The sequence below is a fragment of the Alosa alosa genome, chromosome 18, assembly GCF_017589495.1.
Source record: "Alosa alosa isolate M-15738 ecotype Scorff River chromosome 18, AALO_Geno_1.1, whole genome shotgun sequence".
Lineage (NCBI taxonomy): Eukaryota > Metazoa > Chordata > Actinopteri > Clupeiformes > Clupeidae > Alosa > Alosa alosa.
Window position 1 is genome coordinate 27,047,578 of NC_063206.1, and position 15,218 is coordinate 27,062,795.

General features: G+C 44.7%; 1 protein-coding gene across 7 annotated transcripts in view; it reads left to right on the forward strand.

Moving 5' to 3' along the window:
• The window catches only part of fam135a (family with sequence similarity 135 member A), a 37,931-nt gene that overhangs the window by 10,524 nt on the left and 12,189 nt on the right, over positions 1–15,218 (forward strand). The window contains exons 5-12 of one of the 7 annotated variants that reach the window (XM_048269356.1): positions 4,964–5,103; positions 5,801–5,871; positions 6,305–6,478; positions 7,331–7,457; positions 11,714–11,867; positions 12,857–12,934; positions 13,661–13,710; positions 14,873–15,031. In XM_048269356.1, the coding sequence (XP_048125313.1) occupies positions 4,964–5,103; positions 5,801–5,871; positions 6,305–6,478; positions 7,331–7,457; positions 11,714–11,867; positions 12,857–12,934; positions 13,661–13,710; positions 14,873–15,031 (953 nt within the window). Of the gene's footprint in view, positions 1–4,963; positions 5,104–5,800; positions 5,872–6,304; positions 6,479–7,330; positions 7,458–9,204; positions 9,430–11,713; positions 11,868–12,856; positions 12,935–13,660; positions 13,711–14,872; positions 15,032–15,218 lie in introns of those variants that run through there. The other 6 variants (XM_048269357.1, XM_048269358.1, XM_048269360.1 and 3 more) reach the window with 6 other exon arrangements.

Sequence of the window (15,218 nt, forward strand, 5' to 3'; positions counted from 1 at the left end):
TTGCATTCCTTTCTTTTTCTCTCTAGATCTTTTCTCTCATTAAAATTGCAACAACATGTGTTTTTTTCTCTCCTCTCTCTCCCTCTCTCTCTCTTTCGTTGCCTGAAGTGTTCTATAAAAGCGTTGCTTCAGTTGAAATCTGAAAATGATTCACCCTCTCTTCTCTCACCTCCTGCGTCCATATATGTTGCCCCGAGGCATTGGCTGCAGACCTGCACCAAATGGACCAGTAGATCAGCCGCACACTTACCGCACACTTGCTGTACCAGCACTCTTTATAAGGACTGTAAGGATGCTGAGGTGGTTAATTTAGGTAATGGAGGGAATAAAGGCAATCAAAGAGACAATCAGCACTGAGAGTTTGTGGCTCAATTGATGGTTTAGAACATGATGAGTCTTGATTGATGCTGAAGTGCCGACACATCCGGTTTGGCAAAGAGATAGACGGTGAAAGCAAACTTAGCCTGTATTATTTGCCAACCACTCCCCGGTTCCTTCTGCTTGTGGAGGTTGTGAAATAGCTTCACTGGCGGTTAAGACGCTCAATGCATCGGTATTGACGTTCATTGTGTTAGCCCTCTCCCTGGCTTTCAGTTGGCGTTCATCTCACAGAGTGCCCTTTTGTTCGGGGCTTTCATTTATGACCTGGCACGCTCAGCCCAGCTCAGTTCAGGCCTGGCCACAGATAGCAGATGGTAGTCAAGCAGCCGAAGTGAACGACGTTGCCATGCACGTATCTCCACTGCATCTATATCAAAGGCCCTGCAGTTTGACGACGCTCAGACCAGAGTTTTCATGTGTTAAATGCAGGTCATTGCATAAAAGCATCATACAGCATGTCAATCGCTGAATTGTTGTTTACATATTTCACTGGCATATCCTCTCTCTCTTGCAAATGAATCTTTTGTATCAAGTCCCATGCTATATGAATAAGCCTATTTCACAGTGTCCAGGTGTCCGGCCTCGTTGATGTTAATTGGCAGGGCTTTTGTCTTTCCTGTGGACTTTTCTTTTGCTGTCTATGGGACAGTGCTGTTCCACAGGAAGTTGATTTACACAGCGGCCCGATCTTGTGAAATGGGCTAATTCCGGTAACTTTGTCAGCTAACTGTGGTGTTACCAGCGTTTTCTGCCCACTGAACCAAGAGCAAAGATGCTCCATGCTTGTGAATAGATCAATGTTATTAACTAGCTGGCGTATGAAAATAGCCAAAAATACTGTCAAACACTTGCAAGTAGTATGAATTCACATTCATGAGTGATTTTTTTTTGCAGCATAACATATAGTGATTGATGTCCTTGGGAAAGACGAGGAATGACAGACAGCAAAAAAATTAAATTCAGATTTTGAATGTGCAGCTTGATGAGCAAATGATATATTTTGATTGATGAGCGATGCGATGAGCTTGATGAGCGATGCAGGTGATTTGAAAACAAGTATGCATAACAATCTGTTCCTTAACCTTGAGACCAACACTAAGCCCACACTATGGGCTCAGCTCCTTTCTCGAAGATGTTGGAAGCTCTAGATGATATGAAAACTCACACAAAAAAATCACTCTTTGGGCATGGCTTGCAAAAGGTGCTGTAACTTTAACATTTATAAGCTAAAAGGTTGAAATAATTGCCAAGTTTCTACTGATTGCAGTGTCTATGAGTTCTAAACTGTTGTCTGCCTGATCTGAAGTTCTGGCATAATTGGGAACAGCAGCCATGCTCCACTCTGAAAGGGTCTAATTACTATTTGTGAAACCATATTATTAGACGACTGGGAATGAAGGTGTGTGTGTGTGTGTTAGGGCTGGGCGATATGGACCAAAACTCAATTATGACAACACAGCCGGTTTTAATTATATTCATTTCAGACTGCTCTAACAGAAAAAAAGTGTAAACAATAACATATACCAATAGGCATACAGTTGCTCTGAGGGCTGTGCAAATAACAATATTCGGTCGACCCTGATTGGCAACACAGGCCTACAGCTTTACAACAAGAAAACAATAAAGGTAACACAAAACATAGGCTACCGTTAAAAGCCAATAAACCAATTGGCATACTGTGCAAATAAGAAAAAAAGTAGGCTACACAGCACATACATGTTTGTAAATATTTAACTGCACAAGGAGTAGGGCTGGGCGATATGGACCAAAACTGATATCCCAATATATTTTGGAGCTGATTGGCGATATACAATATATATTGATATTTTAAACAGAAAGAGCTAAGTGTTTTGTATTCACTCAACCAGCTTTAATTAGAATGATTTCAGACTGCTCTAACACAGCTGTGCAAAAAAGTGTAAACAATAACATAGGCCTACAATAGGCATAGGCTACAGTTGCTCTGATAAAGCTGTGCAAATAACAAAAGACCAAAAGTTGACCCTGACTGACAATGCAGGTCTACATTGTACTGCACAATGCAATATTTTGGGCACAAAAATATTGAAAAAACCTGCAGTTTTGTCACACAATGCAGTTTTTTTTACCCGTAAGGGTTTGATAGGGCCTAGATGACAGGCAAATGTAGCCTATGATGGCCTAGACATGTTGCTATCAACAACAAAAATAGTTTTAAACAATTAGGCTACTTAAACAACGTAACTGAGTCACTCATCAAGAGTGCACTGATGAATGCTTGCGTTTAGCGATATACAGTAGCAGATCTAAAGTCCTCAGGGAGACAACCTACACGCTGATTTTATTAAGAGGATATGCACGCGGGGACTCGCGAGCAGTTAGGGGCATTATTTTTTATGATTCCTGAAACCCTATTCAATCGTGCATAGGGATTTTTCTTACGAACCGGAACATGCAAAAATGAACGCGATACAAAAAAAACGATAGCGCCTATATTTAAATTAGCTAGGCTATGTTACGCACCAAAAATGACATTTTACCGTGAGTCGAAGAGCTGTAAACAGTGTTGTAACTTAAATCTGCGTGTACAAAACCGCTTGGAGCTCCAGTGGAATTTTGATTTCACAACGAGAATTCTCGGTCTAGCCGTTGATGTGCCGACGGAATAGGCATCAGCACTCTCTGATCAAGGTAAACAAAATCTGGACTAGGTGTCCGTTATGTTTGAAAGTTTGTAGTGCTGCGAGGGAGAACGTGCACACGCAAGGGGCGCAGTTGAACAGAGCTGTGGCTATCTGAATGGTCTGAACAAAGAAGAGCAAGTGGCTTTGATAAAAATGGCCCATTATTTGACATAATACCTATGCATAATACCGGTATTACGATATTGTCTCAACTACATATAGTTTTCAAAAAGATATCGGTCGTAGTCGTGATACCGATATATCGCCCAGCCCTAGTGTGTGTGTGTGTGTGTGACACACTCTTGTTTTGAGAGCTTATCACAGTCAAGATCATCAAAGGCTTCTCACATCAAACAGATCTGAAACTATGACATATTTCTCTTGAAACTGGGTGTTTCAGAGCTGTTGTTCCTTTTCTGGATTCCTGTGAAGGACTGAAGAAAATTAATTAAAAGTAGCCTGAGGGAAAAATGTATTTCTCTTAATGTTTTATTTTATTTGTGTCTATAATATTCAGCTTGTGTAAGATGCTGGGAGAGCAATATCATTTTAAAGCCTATTTTGTTATTTGGGTGTAATAGCAAACTTCATTGCATGAGGTTAGCTCTACGTTTAACTTGTGGAAAAGTTCTTAATTATGATCAGTGGTCCCCAAACTACGGCCCGCGGGCCGGATATGGCCCGCCACCTCATTTTGGGTGGCCCCCCAATTCATGTCCGTGGTATATAGCATCTGGCCCGCACGGGAGTACGACATCGTCAAACTATAACCTCCGTAATTTCCCCCATTCATTCTCTATGGCGAGTCTTAACAGTACGCATGTAATACTCTATTTGTCCACTGGTGGTTGTTTTGGCGCTGTTTTGCGTTTGCCATCGAAAACGGAATGAAATGTAGGCCTACCTGCAAACATGTAAGAGGTTTTTAAGTTCTCATCAGGTGAGTGAAAGTTAGAATGATGGTCATTTCAGATGTTTTTGCCAGCACATAAAACTCTCATACTTTGAGTTATTTGAATTATTTGTAGGATATACTTGTTCACAATATGAGCTGTGTATGCAAAGACACAGAGTTCACACATTTTGAATAAAATATACTTTTGGGACTCCCTGCTAATACTTTTGGGAATGCTAAAGTCTTTTTATCAGTATTATTTCATTTGAGCCACATTTTACACTGATATGGCATGATGGCAACATAAACACAGCTAACAATGGTATTAAATTGCAGTATATTAAATGTAATGGAATATTCAACTAAGATAGACTGCTGTTGTTCACAGCACTAAGCTATTTATGGTTACTGATATACTCCGAGTCTCTGGTCCTCTCTTAGAGCCAGGCATAGTGAGCTGGCCCTCGGAAGAAAAAGTTTGGGGACCACTGATTATGATGATAAAATGTCTTGGTCTTTCACCTATAATGCATCATTTTTGTCCATTCAACAGAGGAAATGTCACTAATCCAGAGATCAGCTTAACAGTCAGCCAGTGTTCAGTCTATGATGTAGAAGATCCTTTCAGCCCAATTCACAAAAAAGCAGTTGCAGAAAGGAGTTGCAGCGATGTGTAAATGTTGCACGTCGTTGCCAGCTGTTGCAAGCCGTCGCAAAGCATTTACCATGTCCAATTGCAAGGTTTTAGAACATTGCAGCAAGTTGCTGGTTTATAGAATGTTGCAGCTCATCTCGTTGCGAATCTTTGGTGTTAATTGGGCTTTAGGATTAATTGTTTTCGCCCTGTGAATTCCAGAAAGATTCCAAAAGTTGACATTCCATTCCATTCCAAACATTCCAGGAGTGTTGTGCAGACAGTACCTGCCTGTGAGTTCTTAACTGCATCAGGGAGCAGCAGTGGAGCGGTGTGGAGGAGGTGTCAGCAGGATTCTGCAGTTGACAGTGATCCTTTCTCTCCCATCAGGGTCAGACTTGGCCTTCCCCGCCAGCGTTCAAGATGATGTCATCTGCAGCAAGACCTTCCAGATTCTCTACAAGAACGAGGAGATAGTGGTCAACGACGTGCTTATTTTCAAGGTCATGATGCTTCTGGACGAGAGGAAGGTAAGTCATATGTTTTGTGCCTGTTGTACCTCTTCCTTAAAGGAATTATCCGGAGTAAAATGCACTTTAGATCAATTTACGGATGATTGGGAGTACATACGTTGAGTTGACCTCAAAATCATGTAATTCGGATGTGTTTTGAGAAAGTTCGATTTTACCGTTTTTAGTCAAAACTCGTTAGCCTGGAAGTGACCCGGGCATGTCATCGACTCCTACGGACTTTCCCCTAAAGATGGCAGCTGCAGCAGCAACATTTCCGGAAAGGTACTGGTTTGATGAAATTCATTCTGGACTCTCTATCCGACCACATAAAGACCTCAGGATACTTCGGTTTGGCTTTAGGGACCCTCTACTCACTACCACGTAAGTGTAATGTTGTTTGGAACTGTAGAAGAGGTATAAAAATAGCGTTTTGTAGCGGCGAAATGACATGCCCTTCTCACTTCCACGCTAACGAGCTTTGACTAAAAACGGTAACATCGAACTTTCTCAAAACACATCCGAATTACATGATTTTGATGTCAACTCAACGTATGTACTCCCAATCATCCGTAAATTGATCTAAAGTGCATTTAACTCCGGATAATTCCTTTAATGCTTTTAATGGTCTTGGTAGTGAGTTTTTAGTGATGGGTGGTCTAACAGAGATGCCCTATCAGACCCTGTTTGAGTGTCTGTCTTTCACCTCACCCACCAGGTGGAGGACTCCCTAAATGATATGGACTTCCAGCTCATTCTGGAGCTGCACTTCACAGATGGTGACTACTCGTATGTATCCCAGAGCTTTGACACACGCCTTTTTTTTTTTTCCTTATGCCCCCTTTGTTTAAGTATGGTATAAGTTAAGTGAGTGGAGAGTGGTTGTGTTCAACTGTGTACCACTCAATGTATGGGTGACGAAATTAAATGTTGACTGATTGAGGTCAGACAGAGGTCTTTTTCACACATATGTGTCCACCATCTAAAGGTACATTCCTGTTTTCTTGAATTTATGTCAGTCCGTTCTCTGACTTGTTTCCTTCAGACCATTTGGCAAGATGCATAGAAAACAGAGAAGACCTCTGATAAACAAGTTTGTTCTTCCAGTGTGTCTCATGTCACATGTGTGTCCTCTGTCCCCCCTCTCTCTCTCTTTTTCTCTCTCTCTCCCTCCCTCCTTCTCTCTCTCTCTCTCTCTCTCTCTCCCCCTACCTCCATCCAGGCCTGAGGACCCTGGGACCCTGCAAAGCATCAGCAGCCGGACACTGCGCTTGCACTTTAGCCTGCAGCGAGGCATCCATCAGCATATCAACGTCATGTTCGACTATTTCCACCTGTCCGTCATCTCCGCGGTGGTGCACGCCTCCCTGGTGGCCCTGCACCAGCCCCTTATCAGGTCAGTCGGAGGCACGGAGACTCTGGGATAGTTCTAAAACAAAAACACTAGAAAGCTTGCGTACACAAGTTGAGACTTGACATGAGATCTGAGTGTAGCCACTGCTCACACCCAGATTTATGAATGCCAAGTTGTAGCGAAGGGAGAGTGTAGTGACCCCACCTGGCCTTGGACCCAAGTCTCCGTCGGTATACTAAACCTGCAGCTTTCAGAACGCATACTCAACTGTAGTGATGGCACTCTGTCACAGCAAGCTTTGCTTGAAAATGAGTGTACGCCTGTGTTACGCCTGTTTTATATCATGTGTTTGTTTCGTAAACAGGAGCCAATGTGTGAAAAGGTATAGCCTACAGATTTTTGTAGCGTGATTAAACATGCTTCTACAGGGAAACAGTGATTTAAAGGGTATAATTTCAGTGTTTTGAACACACTATTACACCCCTGTATGTGTCTGACCGTTGTCTTGACCAAGGATCTGTGTCAGCAGAATTCAGAAAGAAGAGAGACTGTTGTAATATATACACACTGTTGGCATCATGTCTTAGCAGGGATTTGTTTTAATCTGTGTGACGAGATGCACTTTGTTGGAGTCAGCAAGTGTTTGCCTTTGAAATACACAGGCTGTTTTCTTAAACTCTCAGACCTGTTTTTGTCAGCGTTCTTGGAAATGCCTCTTGAAATGTGTCTAAGAATGAATAGCTCTTATTCTCCTTGTGGTATTTTATCATGTACTGTCATTTGTTTGCTGACAAATGATGCCAGTTTACTACCCTTTGCCTCTGGATTTGTTGTGCTGATCTGTGTGTGTGTGTGTGTGTGTGTGTGTGTGTGTGCTTTTGTGCTTGTGTGTAGCTTTCCCCGGCATGTGAAGAGTACATGGCTGAACCGAAACGCGCCGGCACAGAGCAAAGACTCCCTCATCCCCCCTCTGGAGAATGTGGTGTTTGGCAGCAGCTATGTCAAGCAGTTATCCCCTGATGTAAGTCCAGTTCAGCAGCCTGTATTCTGTGGCCAGCCACAGCAACAGGAGACTTTGACCAATTATAAGTGATTTAGTGACAAACACGAGAAAATTAAGTCAGACAAGAGCCCTTTGGCTTTCTTGTGCTGAAGCTGTAGGGCTCTGCTATTACAGTCTCTAGGACAAGGGTATTCAATTAAATTTCAGTGAGGTCCAGTTACAGATTTTAAGTAAGGGATAATGTATAGAACGCCGGTCATTATTGGGAAAATAAGTCCCTACAGGGCGAACCGGACCCCGACGCACAGCAGAGGGGTCTTGTTCCGCCTTGAAGGGACTTATTTTCAGACCCAGACCACAGTCCGCCTATTAGTGACCTCAGCTCTACACCATGTACTCGAAATGCCCCCCAGCAGTTAGCAATTACCTTCACTTACAACGGCAAAGTCAAAGTCAAAGTCAGCTTTATTGTCAATTTCTTCACATGTTCCAGACATACAAAGAGATCGAAATTACGTTTCTCACTATCCCATGGTGAAGACAAGACATATTTTACCAATTTAAGTCCACAGACAAACATAACATTCAAGTAAACAAAAAAGTAAGTAAATAAGTAAATAAGAGGGCACATATAATAATGAAAAAATAAGAGCAGCAAAATTTGGTTGAAATTGTGCATAGACAGTCAATAAAATACTAGTGCAAAGTCAGGCCAATAAAAGGCTTGGCTAGTTCTGTTTGACCTAAGTAATAAAGAAAGTGGCATAGTGGTGCAAGTTATGTAAGAGCAGCAGAAGTGTTGTGTTTTCAGGACAACAACACCAAGTTGTAAAGTGTACAAGTGTGCAAGTGTTCAAGTGTGCAAGTGGAGTAGTGCAGGCGGCCATTGTGGGTTCAATGTCCAGGATGTTATGTAGCTGAGGGTGGAGGGGGAGAGGAGGGAGAGAGTTCAGCATCCTTACAGCTTGGTGTATGAAGCTGTTGGTGAGTCTGGTAGTCTTGGGCGCAGGCTTCTGTACCTCTTCCCAGAGGGCAGTAGATCAAACAGATTGTGAGCGGGGTGACTTGCATCACTCACATTTTGGTAGTGCCCTTCTGGGTGAGGTGGGTGGTGTAAATGTCCTTCAGGGAGGTGAGTGAAGCACCAATGATCCTTCCAGCTGTGTTCACTATGCGCTGCAGGGCTTTCCTGTTGTATTCAGTGCAGCTTCCGCCCCACACAGCGATACAGCTGGAGAGGATGCTCTCAATGGTGCCTCGGTAGAATGTGGTCATGTTGGCTTGTGGAGCACTTGCTCGCCTGAGTTTCGAGAGGAAGTACAGGCGGCTGAGCTCTCTTAAGCCAGTGATGCAGTGTTGGTGGTCCAGGAGAGGTCTTCACTGATGTGCACCCCAGGAATTTGGTGCTGCTCGCTCTCTCCACCACAGCACCGTCGATGGTCAGTGGCAGGTGTTGGGTGTGACCTCTCCGAAGTCAACAACAATCTCTTTGGTCTTGCTGACGTTCAGCAGGAGGTTGTTGTCCCTGCACCACGTGGTCAGATGGTCGACCTCCAACCTGTATTGAGTCTCAAATTAAGCCCTTAGTGATGAGACCCACCAGAGTTGTGTCGTCAGCAAATTTCACTATGTGATTGTTGCTGTAGGTTGCAGTGCAGTCATCGTCAGCAGGGTGAAGCACTTAGCGGACTGAGCACGCAGCCTTGGGGGGCCCCTGTGCTCAGTGTGATGCTGCTTGAGGTATTGTTGCCAACACGTACTACTTGGGGCCTCTGACAGAGGAAGTCCAGTAGCCAGTTGCAGAGGTAGGTACTGAGTCCCAGTTTGTCAAGTTTGCAGATGAGTTGTTGTGGTATTATGGTGTTGAATGCAGCACTTTGACTTGAAGTTCCTAATTACCAGGAAGCTTGGGAAGATTAAGCCACTGTGTTAGACAAGAATGTTGACTCTGGAAGGACATCAGGACATTTTGCTTGCTGACATCATTGAGGTAACTTACAGACACCACTGATGAGTGTAAAACATGTGTTAACTGGGGAACTGTTATATTTGGTAGGGTATTGTATAAGATCACACAAAGCCAAAAAATAGACATCACACATCCGTATCATCACTTAAGGTCTCAGTTCAAACCGTTCATCTGGAATAGCCAGCGCAATGGTATTTTTTATCCATGGCCATGGCCTCATTTGGTTGGAACAGAGATGATGTAACATTGCAGCAGCAGTACCAGCTCTGATGCTGTGGACAGGAGAATGTGAGCGAGCAGGAACAAGAACGAACCCTCTCCTCTTAGTGGACTAGCTCCCCACGTCCTCCGCCCCCACAACGGCACACAGACGAGAACGAACCCTCTCCTCTTAGTGGACTAGCTCCCCACGTCCTCCGCCCCCACAACGGCACACAGACGAGAACGAACCCTCTCCTCTTAGTGGACTAGCTCCCCACGTCTCCTCCGCCCCCCTAGCGGCACACAGGCGCCAGAGCTAACCCTCTCCTCTTAGTGGACTAGCTCCCCCCGTCCTCCGCCCCCTGGCGGCACACAGGCGAGAAGCGAACCCTCTCCTCTTAGTGGACTAGCTCCCCACGTCCTCCGCCCCCACAACGGCACACAGACGAGAACGAACCCTCTCCTCTTAGTGGACTAGCTCCCCACGTCCTCCGCCCCCACAACGGCACACAGACGAGAACGAACCCTCTCCTCTTAGTGGACTAGCTCCCCACGTCCTCCACCCCCACAACGGCACACAGACGAGAACGAACCCTCTCCTCTTAGTGGACTAGCTCCCCGTCCTCCACCCTCTCCTGGCGGCACACAGACGAGAACGAACCCTCTCCTCTTAGTGGACTAGCTCCCCACGTCCTCCACCCCCACAACGGCACACAGACGGCTCAAGACCCAGAATGCACTCGAGCTGCCCAGAGCGGAGTTTCATAATGGCTGCAGAAACCAAACAAAAGAAAAAAAACTCCAGTATATATTCCCTTTCCCTTCGCCTCGCCATAGAGATGGTCTTTAATATTAACCACACACACACACACATTAGCGAAGGCTCGCTTTTTCCCTGAGGCCGAAGCCTGTGAGAATCTCATAGATCCATGCCAGGCCTGGTCTCGGATCAGTTCAGCAGCATTATCTAATCCATTGAGCGATTTCTGTGGCAGAGGAAGTTGAAGGCTCTGGTATATTGGAATGGAATGAACATTGAACTGATTCAACTTTCTGTAACATTTGTAGTGTGTTTAAACTTTGGTTTGGGTTGCTCGCTGCAAGTTCAGCATTTCAATTCCCTTTGACTGTAGACATGAAGGGAACCGAAAAGTCGAACTCCATCTCAGTTCTTTTAAAGATGGGGTTAGCGATGCTGGAGATTGCTCATGTTTGAAGAACAGCCAACATGAACAGCCAATCAAATAGATTCCTCCCCTAAGTGCTCCATAGGTTTGTGGCAGAATCGTATAGAGAGAGAGTTGTGTACATGGGGCATCAAAATTCACTTCAAAAAGTTCTGGACAAAATTGACAGTTGATTAGAATGCATTGAAAACTTAAATATTGAGATACAGAGCGACGACGTCGAGTAATTGAAAGTAAATAGCACAGTGTAATTATTGTGTAAACTGTGGTTTACCTACCATTAAAACAGTATATCTTTAATACAATTCCAGACTTTATATCGTAGCCTATTAAATAGCTAGTAGACTGAGCTTAGCTTAACGTTAATTTGCATGCCTTGTTCGCTGTCCATACTGCTGTACTGCTGTTAACTTCCGGCAACTATTTGAGGCTTGAAATAGAACATTGGCGTGAATAGAGTTGTTGCAACTCTCTGGGGTGTGAACTGATGACATCCTGTTTCTGATTGGCTGCAGCAGTGTTAAAGTTGACTGATATTTAGCCGACGCATTTATCCAAAGCAACACGGACTCTCAGTGGCGGGAATCGAACCCAGATTGACCGAATGTCAATCAGTGAGGTTACCGGTGCTCCACCAGGGTGGTGTGGTGTGAGTTCTTGCACACACAACATTTAGTGCACACAGAATGGACCACTGGTGAGATTTGCTGAATCCCACATTACACCAGTTAACCTATTGCTAGCCTGGTGCTAAAAGGGAGTTGTAGGCTAACTGGCTTAACTAACATCCTATAGGTCTAAGGTGTCAAACAGGGTTATTGCATGCATAATGGAGAATGGTATGTTTCCTCTTGTCTCACTCTGGCAAAAGTTGGCATGTTCTTTTAAGGTGTGTTGTGCTCTCGTGCCCTCCTCAGGGGAAGACGTTCCTGGTGTCTGATCACTGCCTGCAGCACGCCTTCAACCTGCACCAGAGCTTGTGTGCCAGCCTGCTGCTGGCCTACCAGGGTCTCTTCTCCTACTTCTCCACCGTCACCAAGGACCTGCCCTCCTCCCACCGCATGGAGCTAGGTACAGTGGGCGCCCATGCCCCCCCACACACACCCCTCCACCCACACGACCCCCTCTCTCTCTTAGTGCTAGCCGGCTCATAATCCCCACCCCATTTATGTTCTGTTCCTTCATGCGTAGCACTGTTGCTGATGCTTTGTCCAAATCACTTTGAAGGTCAATGGATGTGATTGTTCCAGGGAGGGAATTGAGTGGTACTATTGGCTTTCTGATGGCCACATTCAGTTGTAAATGAGGAGAGTTTTGTGTTGTTTTGTTTTTTTAAAGCACTGCTTTGTAATCGAGTGTGTGTGATCAGTGATTATTTATTGCTTTGTCAAAGTGACCTCCAGTTTCATAGGTGCCACACGTCCTGTCAGTTTTTTAGCTTGTTTGTTTTAGATGGCTGTTTTGAGATGTTGTTGTTGTTGTTGTTGTTGTATTTTTGTTTGATCATTTGCTAACATTCAAATTAATCCCGCCTCTCACCATCTAACCCCTTTACTGGAAATTTGTAAGATTGGTCACCTAGGCAGTAACTAACTTAAACCTGTTCTTCTCAACTTATCATCCTCATCCTAACCAGAATTACCCATCCAACTATGTGCTTGTATTGATGTTGTGTGTGTACGTGTGTACGTGTGTACGTGTGTACGTGTGTACGTGTGTGCGTGTGTGTGTGTGTGTGTGTGTGTGTGTCTTCTGTCGTTGCCCCTTATGAGCAATCTTTTTTTGTTGTGCTTGTGTGTGTTCTGTTAATTTCACTAAACCCCTTCATTTCCAACTGTAGACTAGCTCCCTAAGCCACTAGTTTCTCTCCTGTAGCACAGCATCACCCTCAGACACTAACCCCTCTCCTCCTGCTCCTGCTGCTGCACAGGCTTTTGTCAGCCCCACCACCTCTCTCTAACCCACCTAACAGTAAATGGCTCTTACTGAGCATTAAGCACCCGCTGAAGGGAGATGACACGTTGAACATGTGCCTATATATGTGCAATCCCCACCACTAGCCAAGCCCAGCATGCAAGTCCTTTATGAAAGAGTTCTCAGAAGACCTTACCCCCGCGGCCAAAGGCACGTCACCATAGGTATGTTACCCCTCCATCCCGTACGACCCCGTCCCCCTCTTCCCTGGCTCACTCGCTCTCCTCCTCCACCTCTCATTGTCCTTCCCTCCCTCCGTCTTCTCTCTCTCTATCTCTCTCTCCTCTCCCGATGCGCCTCCTCTCCAGGCGGTTGACTTTTCTCTCCGTTGAGTAAGTCTTCCTTGCTGATGGAACACTGGAGATCTGTGCTCTTTTTCTCTTGTTCCTTCTTCCTTCTTCAGTGTGTTTCTAGGCTATTGGGGGTTTCTCTTCATGTCTGGCAATGCCTCGTCTCTCTCTCTCTCAATCTCTCTCTCTCTCTCTCTCCCCCTCTCTCTCTCTCTCTCTCTCTCTCTCTGCTCTCAACCTTTCCTCAGTTTTCTCTTCTTTCCTCTTCCCTTCTTTAGCTCTTCATCGAATTATCTTTTCAAGTCTGTCTATCCCTCTCTCTATCCTTTCTTTTTTTCTTTCTTTCTCTCCATCTCTGTCTCTCTCTCTCTCTCTCTCCTTTCTTTCCATCTCTGTCTTTCTCTCTCTCCCTTTCTCTCTGTCTCTGTTCTGGTGTCCCTGTAGTGTCCTGGTCTTTCACTATTTCCTCCTGGTTTGTCAATCTAATGGTTCCTCTGCTGATGTTCTAATGGTTCCTCTGCTCCCTCAGCTACACTTGCAGACCAATCCCACGTTGATATCTTGAAATTTATCATGACCTTTGTGTTCTTTGTCCCCCAGAGAAACTTGACGTGGAGGCCCGTCTCACCGAACTTTGTGACCAAGTGAAGGTATGTGCTCTCACCATTCATAGTGATGGAACATAGACACATACAGTTACACATACATATTAATAAACGCTTACACACAATAAATCCTTCTTTTGAGGCATGTTTTTAGTCATAGACAGACCTGCAGGTTACCCTCATATTCATTTTGCTCTGATAATGCCATGTGATTTGTTTATCTAATGAGAACATCAGTCTCAGTGTGCCTAGCTCTATTTTCAGCAATGTTAAAACAGATAAGTCATAGACTTCTCCTCTGCTCTCTTTTACGTCTGTGGGAGTATTTATAAAAAATTGAGAAGCTCTGAAATATTTATCCCAGATTTATTATGCGTGTTGCACCCCACCCCCAACACACACACACACACACATACATACACACACACACACACACACACACACAGCCTCTTCTCTCCCTGACTCTGCACTGTAGTCACTGGGATGTAGAGCAGCCGTCTGTGGAGCAGGTTTGCTGATGCTGCAGCTTGGCTAGCGTTAGCTGGGGAGCACTGTGCTAATGTCTTTAATGTGACACAAGTGCGCAGTGGTGGGCCATGACACATCAGCTTCTGGGAGCTCCAACGGCTGTCTGACTCTAAGCCCAAAAAGATGTGCAGTTTTCAGCCCAAAGGGGTTATTTTGAGCCACTCACAGGGTCTTTCACACTCTGGCTGTCAGTCAGGATGAAACGGTGTTGGATGTCTCCCAGAAATACAGGTAGCACACACTGACTCACGGATTTCATTTTATACATCCCATTCTAGTGCTGTACTCCAGAATGTTATGTTTTACTATTCAATAAGTCTGTGTATGGTGGTTGGGGTGGGTTTGAATCGTTAGGTATGCTTGCTGCCTCTCTCAAGTTGTTCAAGAATAAATATATAAAGAAAAAAAGAAAAAAAAAATCCTCTTTCCGTCCTTCAAACACTTATCAATTATCTGGCTCATCTCGGTAACGCTACAACATCCCCCGTGCCTCTGCTTAAGGAGACTCACTGTGTGGGGATGCCCCCTGGTGGCTGAAAAGAGTATTTGATTTGTTTGTTTGTTTGTTTGGTTGCTTTTTCACCAGATCTCTGAATATTTGCTCAATTCTATGCTCTTGTGTGTGTGTGTGTGTGTGTGTGTGTGGATACACATGCATGTGTGTGTGCGTGTTCTCCAGAAGAGAGCAGAGAGTCCAGATGAGTTGGCGGAGCTGGTGAACATGAACCTGGCCCAGCTGTGCTCTCTGCTCATGGCGCTGTGGGGTCAGTTCCTGGAGGTGGTGTCCCTGCACGAGAGCATCGCCGCCCTGCTGGCCATGGACCATCACACGCTAAGGGTTAGTTAGACTCACAGACACACACACACACACACACACTCAATCCTACATGCACTCACACAAGCACAGACTTGCGCTTTTGTTTGATCTAAAATTTAAATGCATCTCCAAAAATCCTTGACCCTAACTAACAATATCAAATGAACGAATTGACCCAGTTATGGTTAGACAAGTGGAGTGAAGTGTT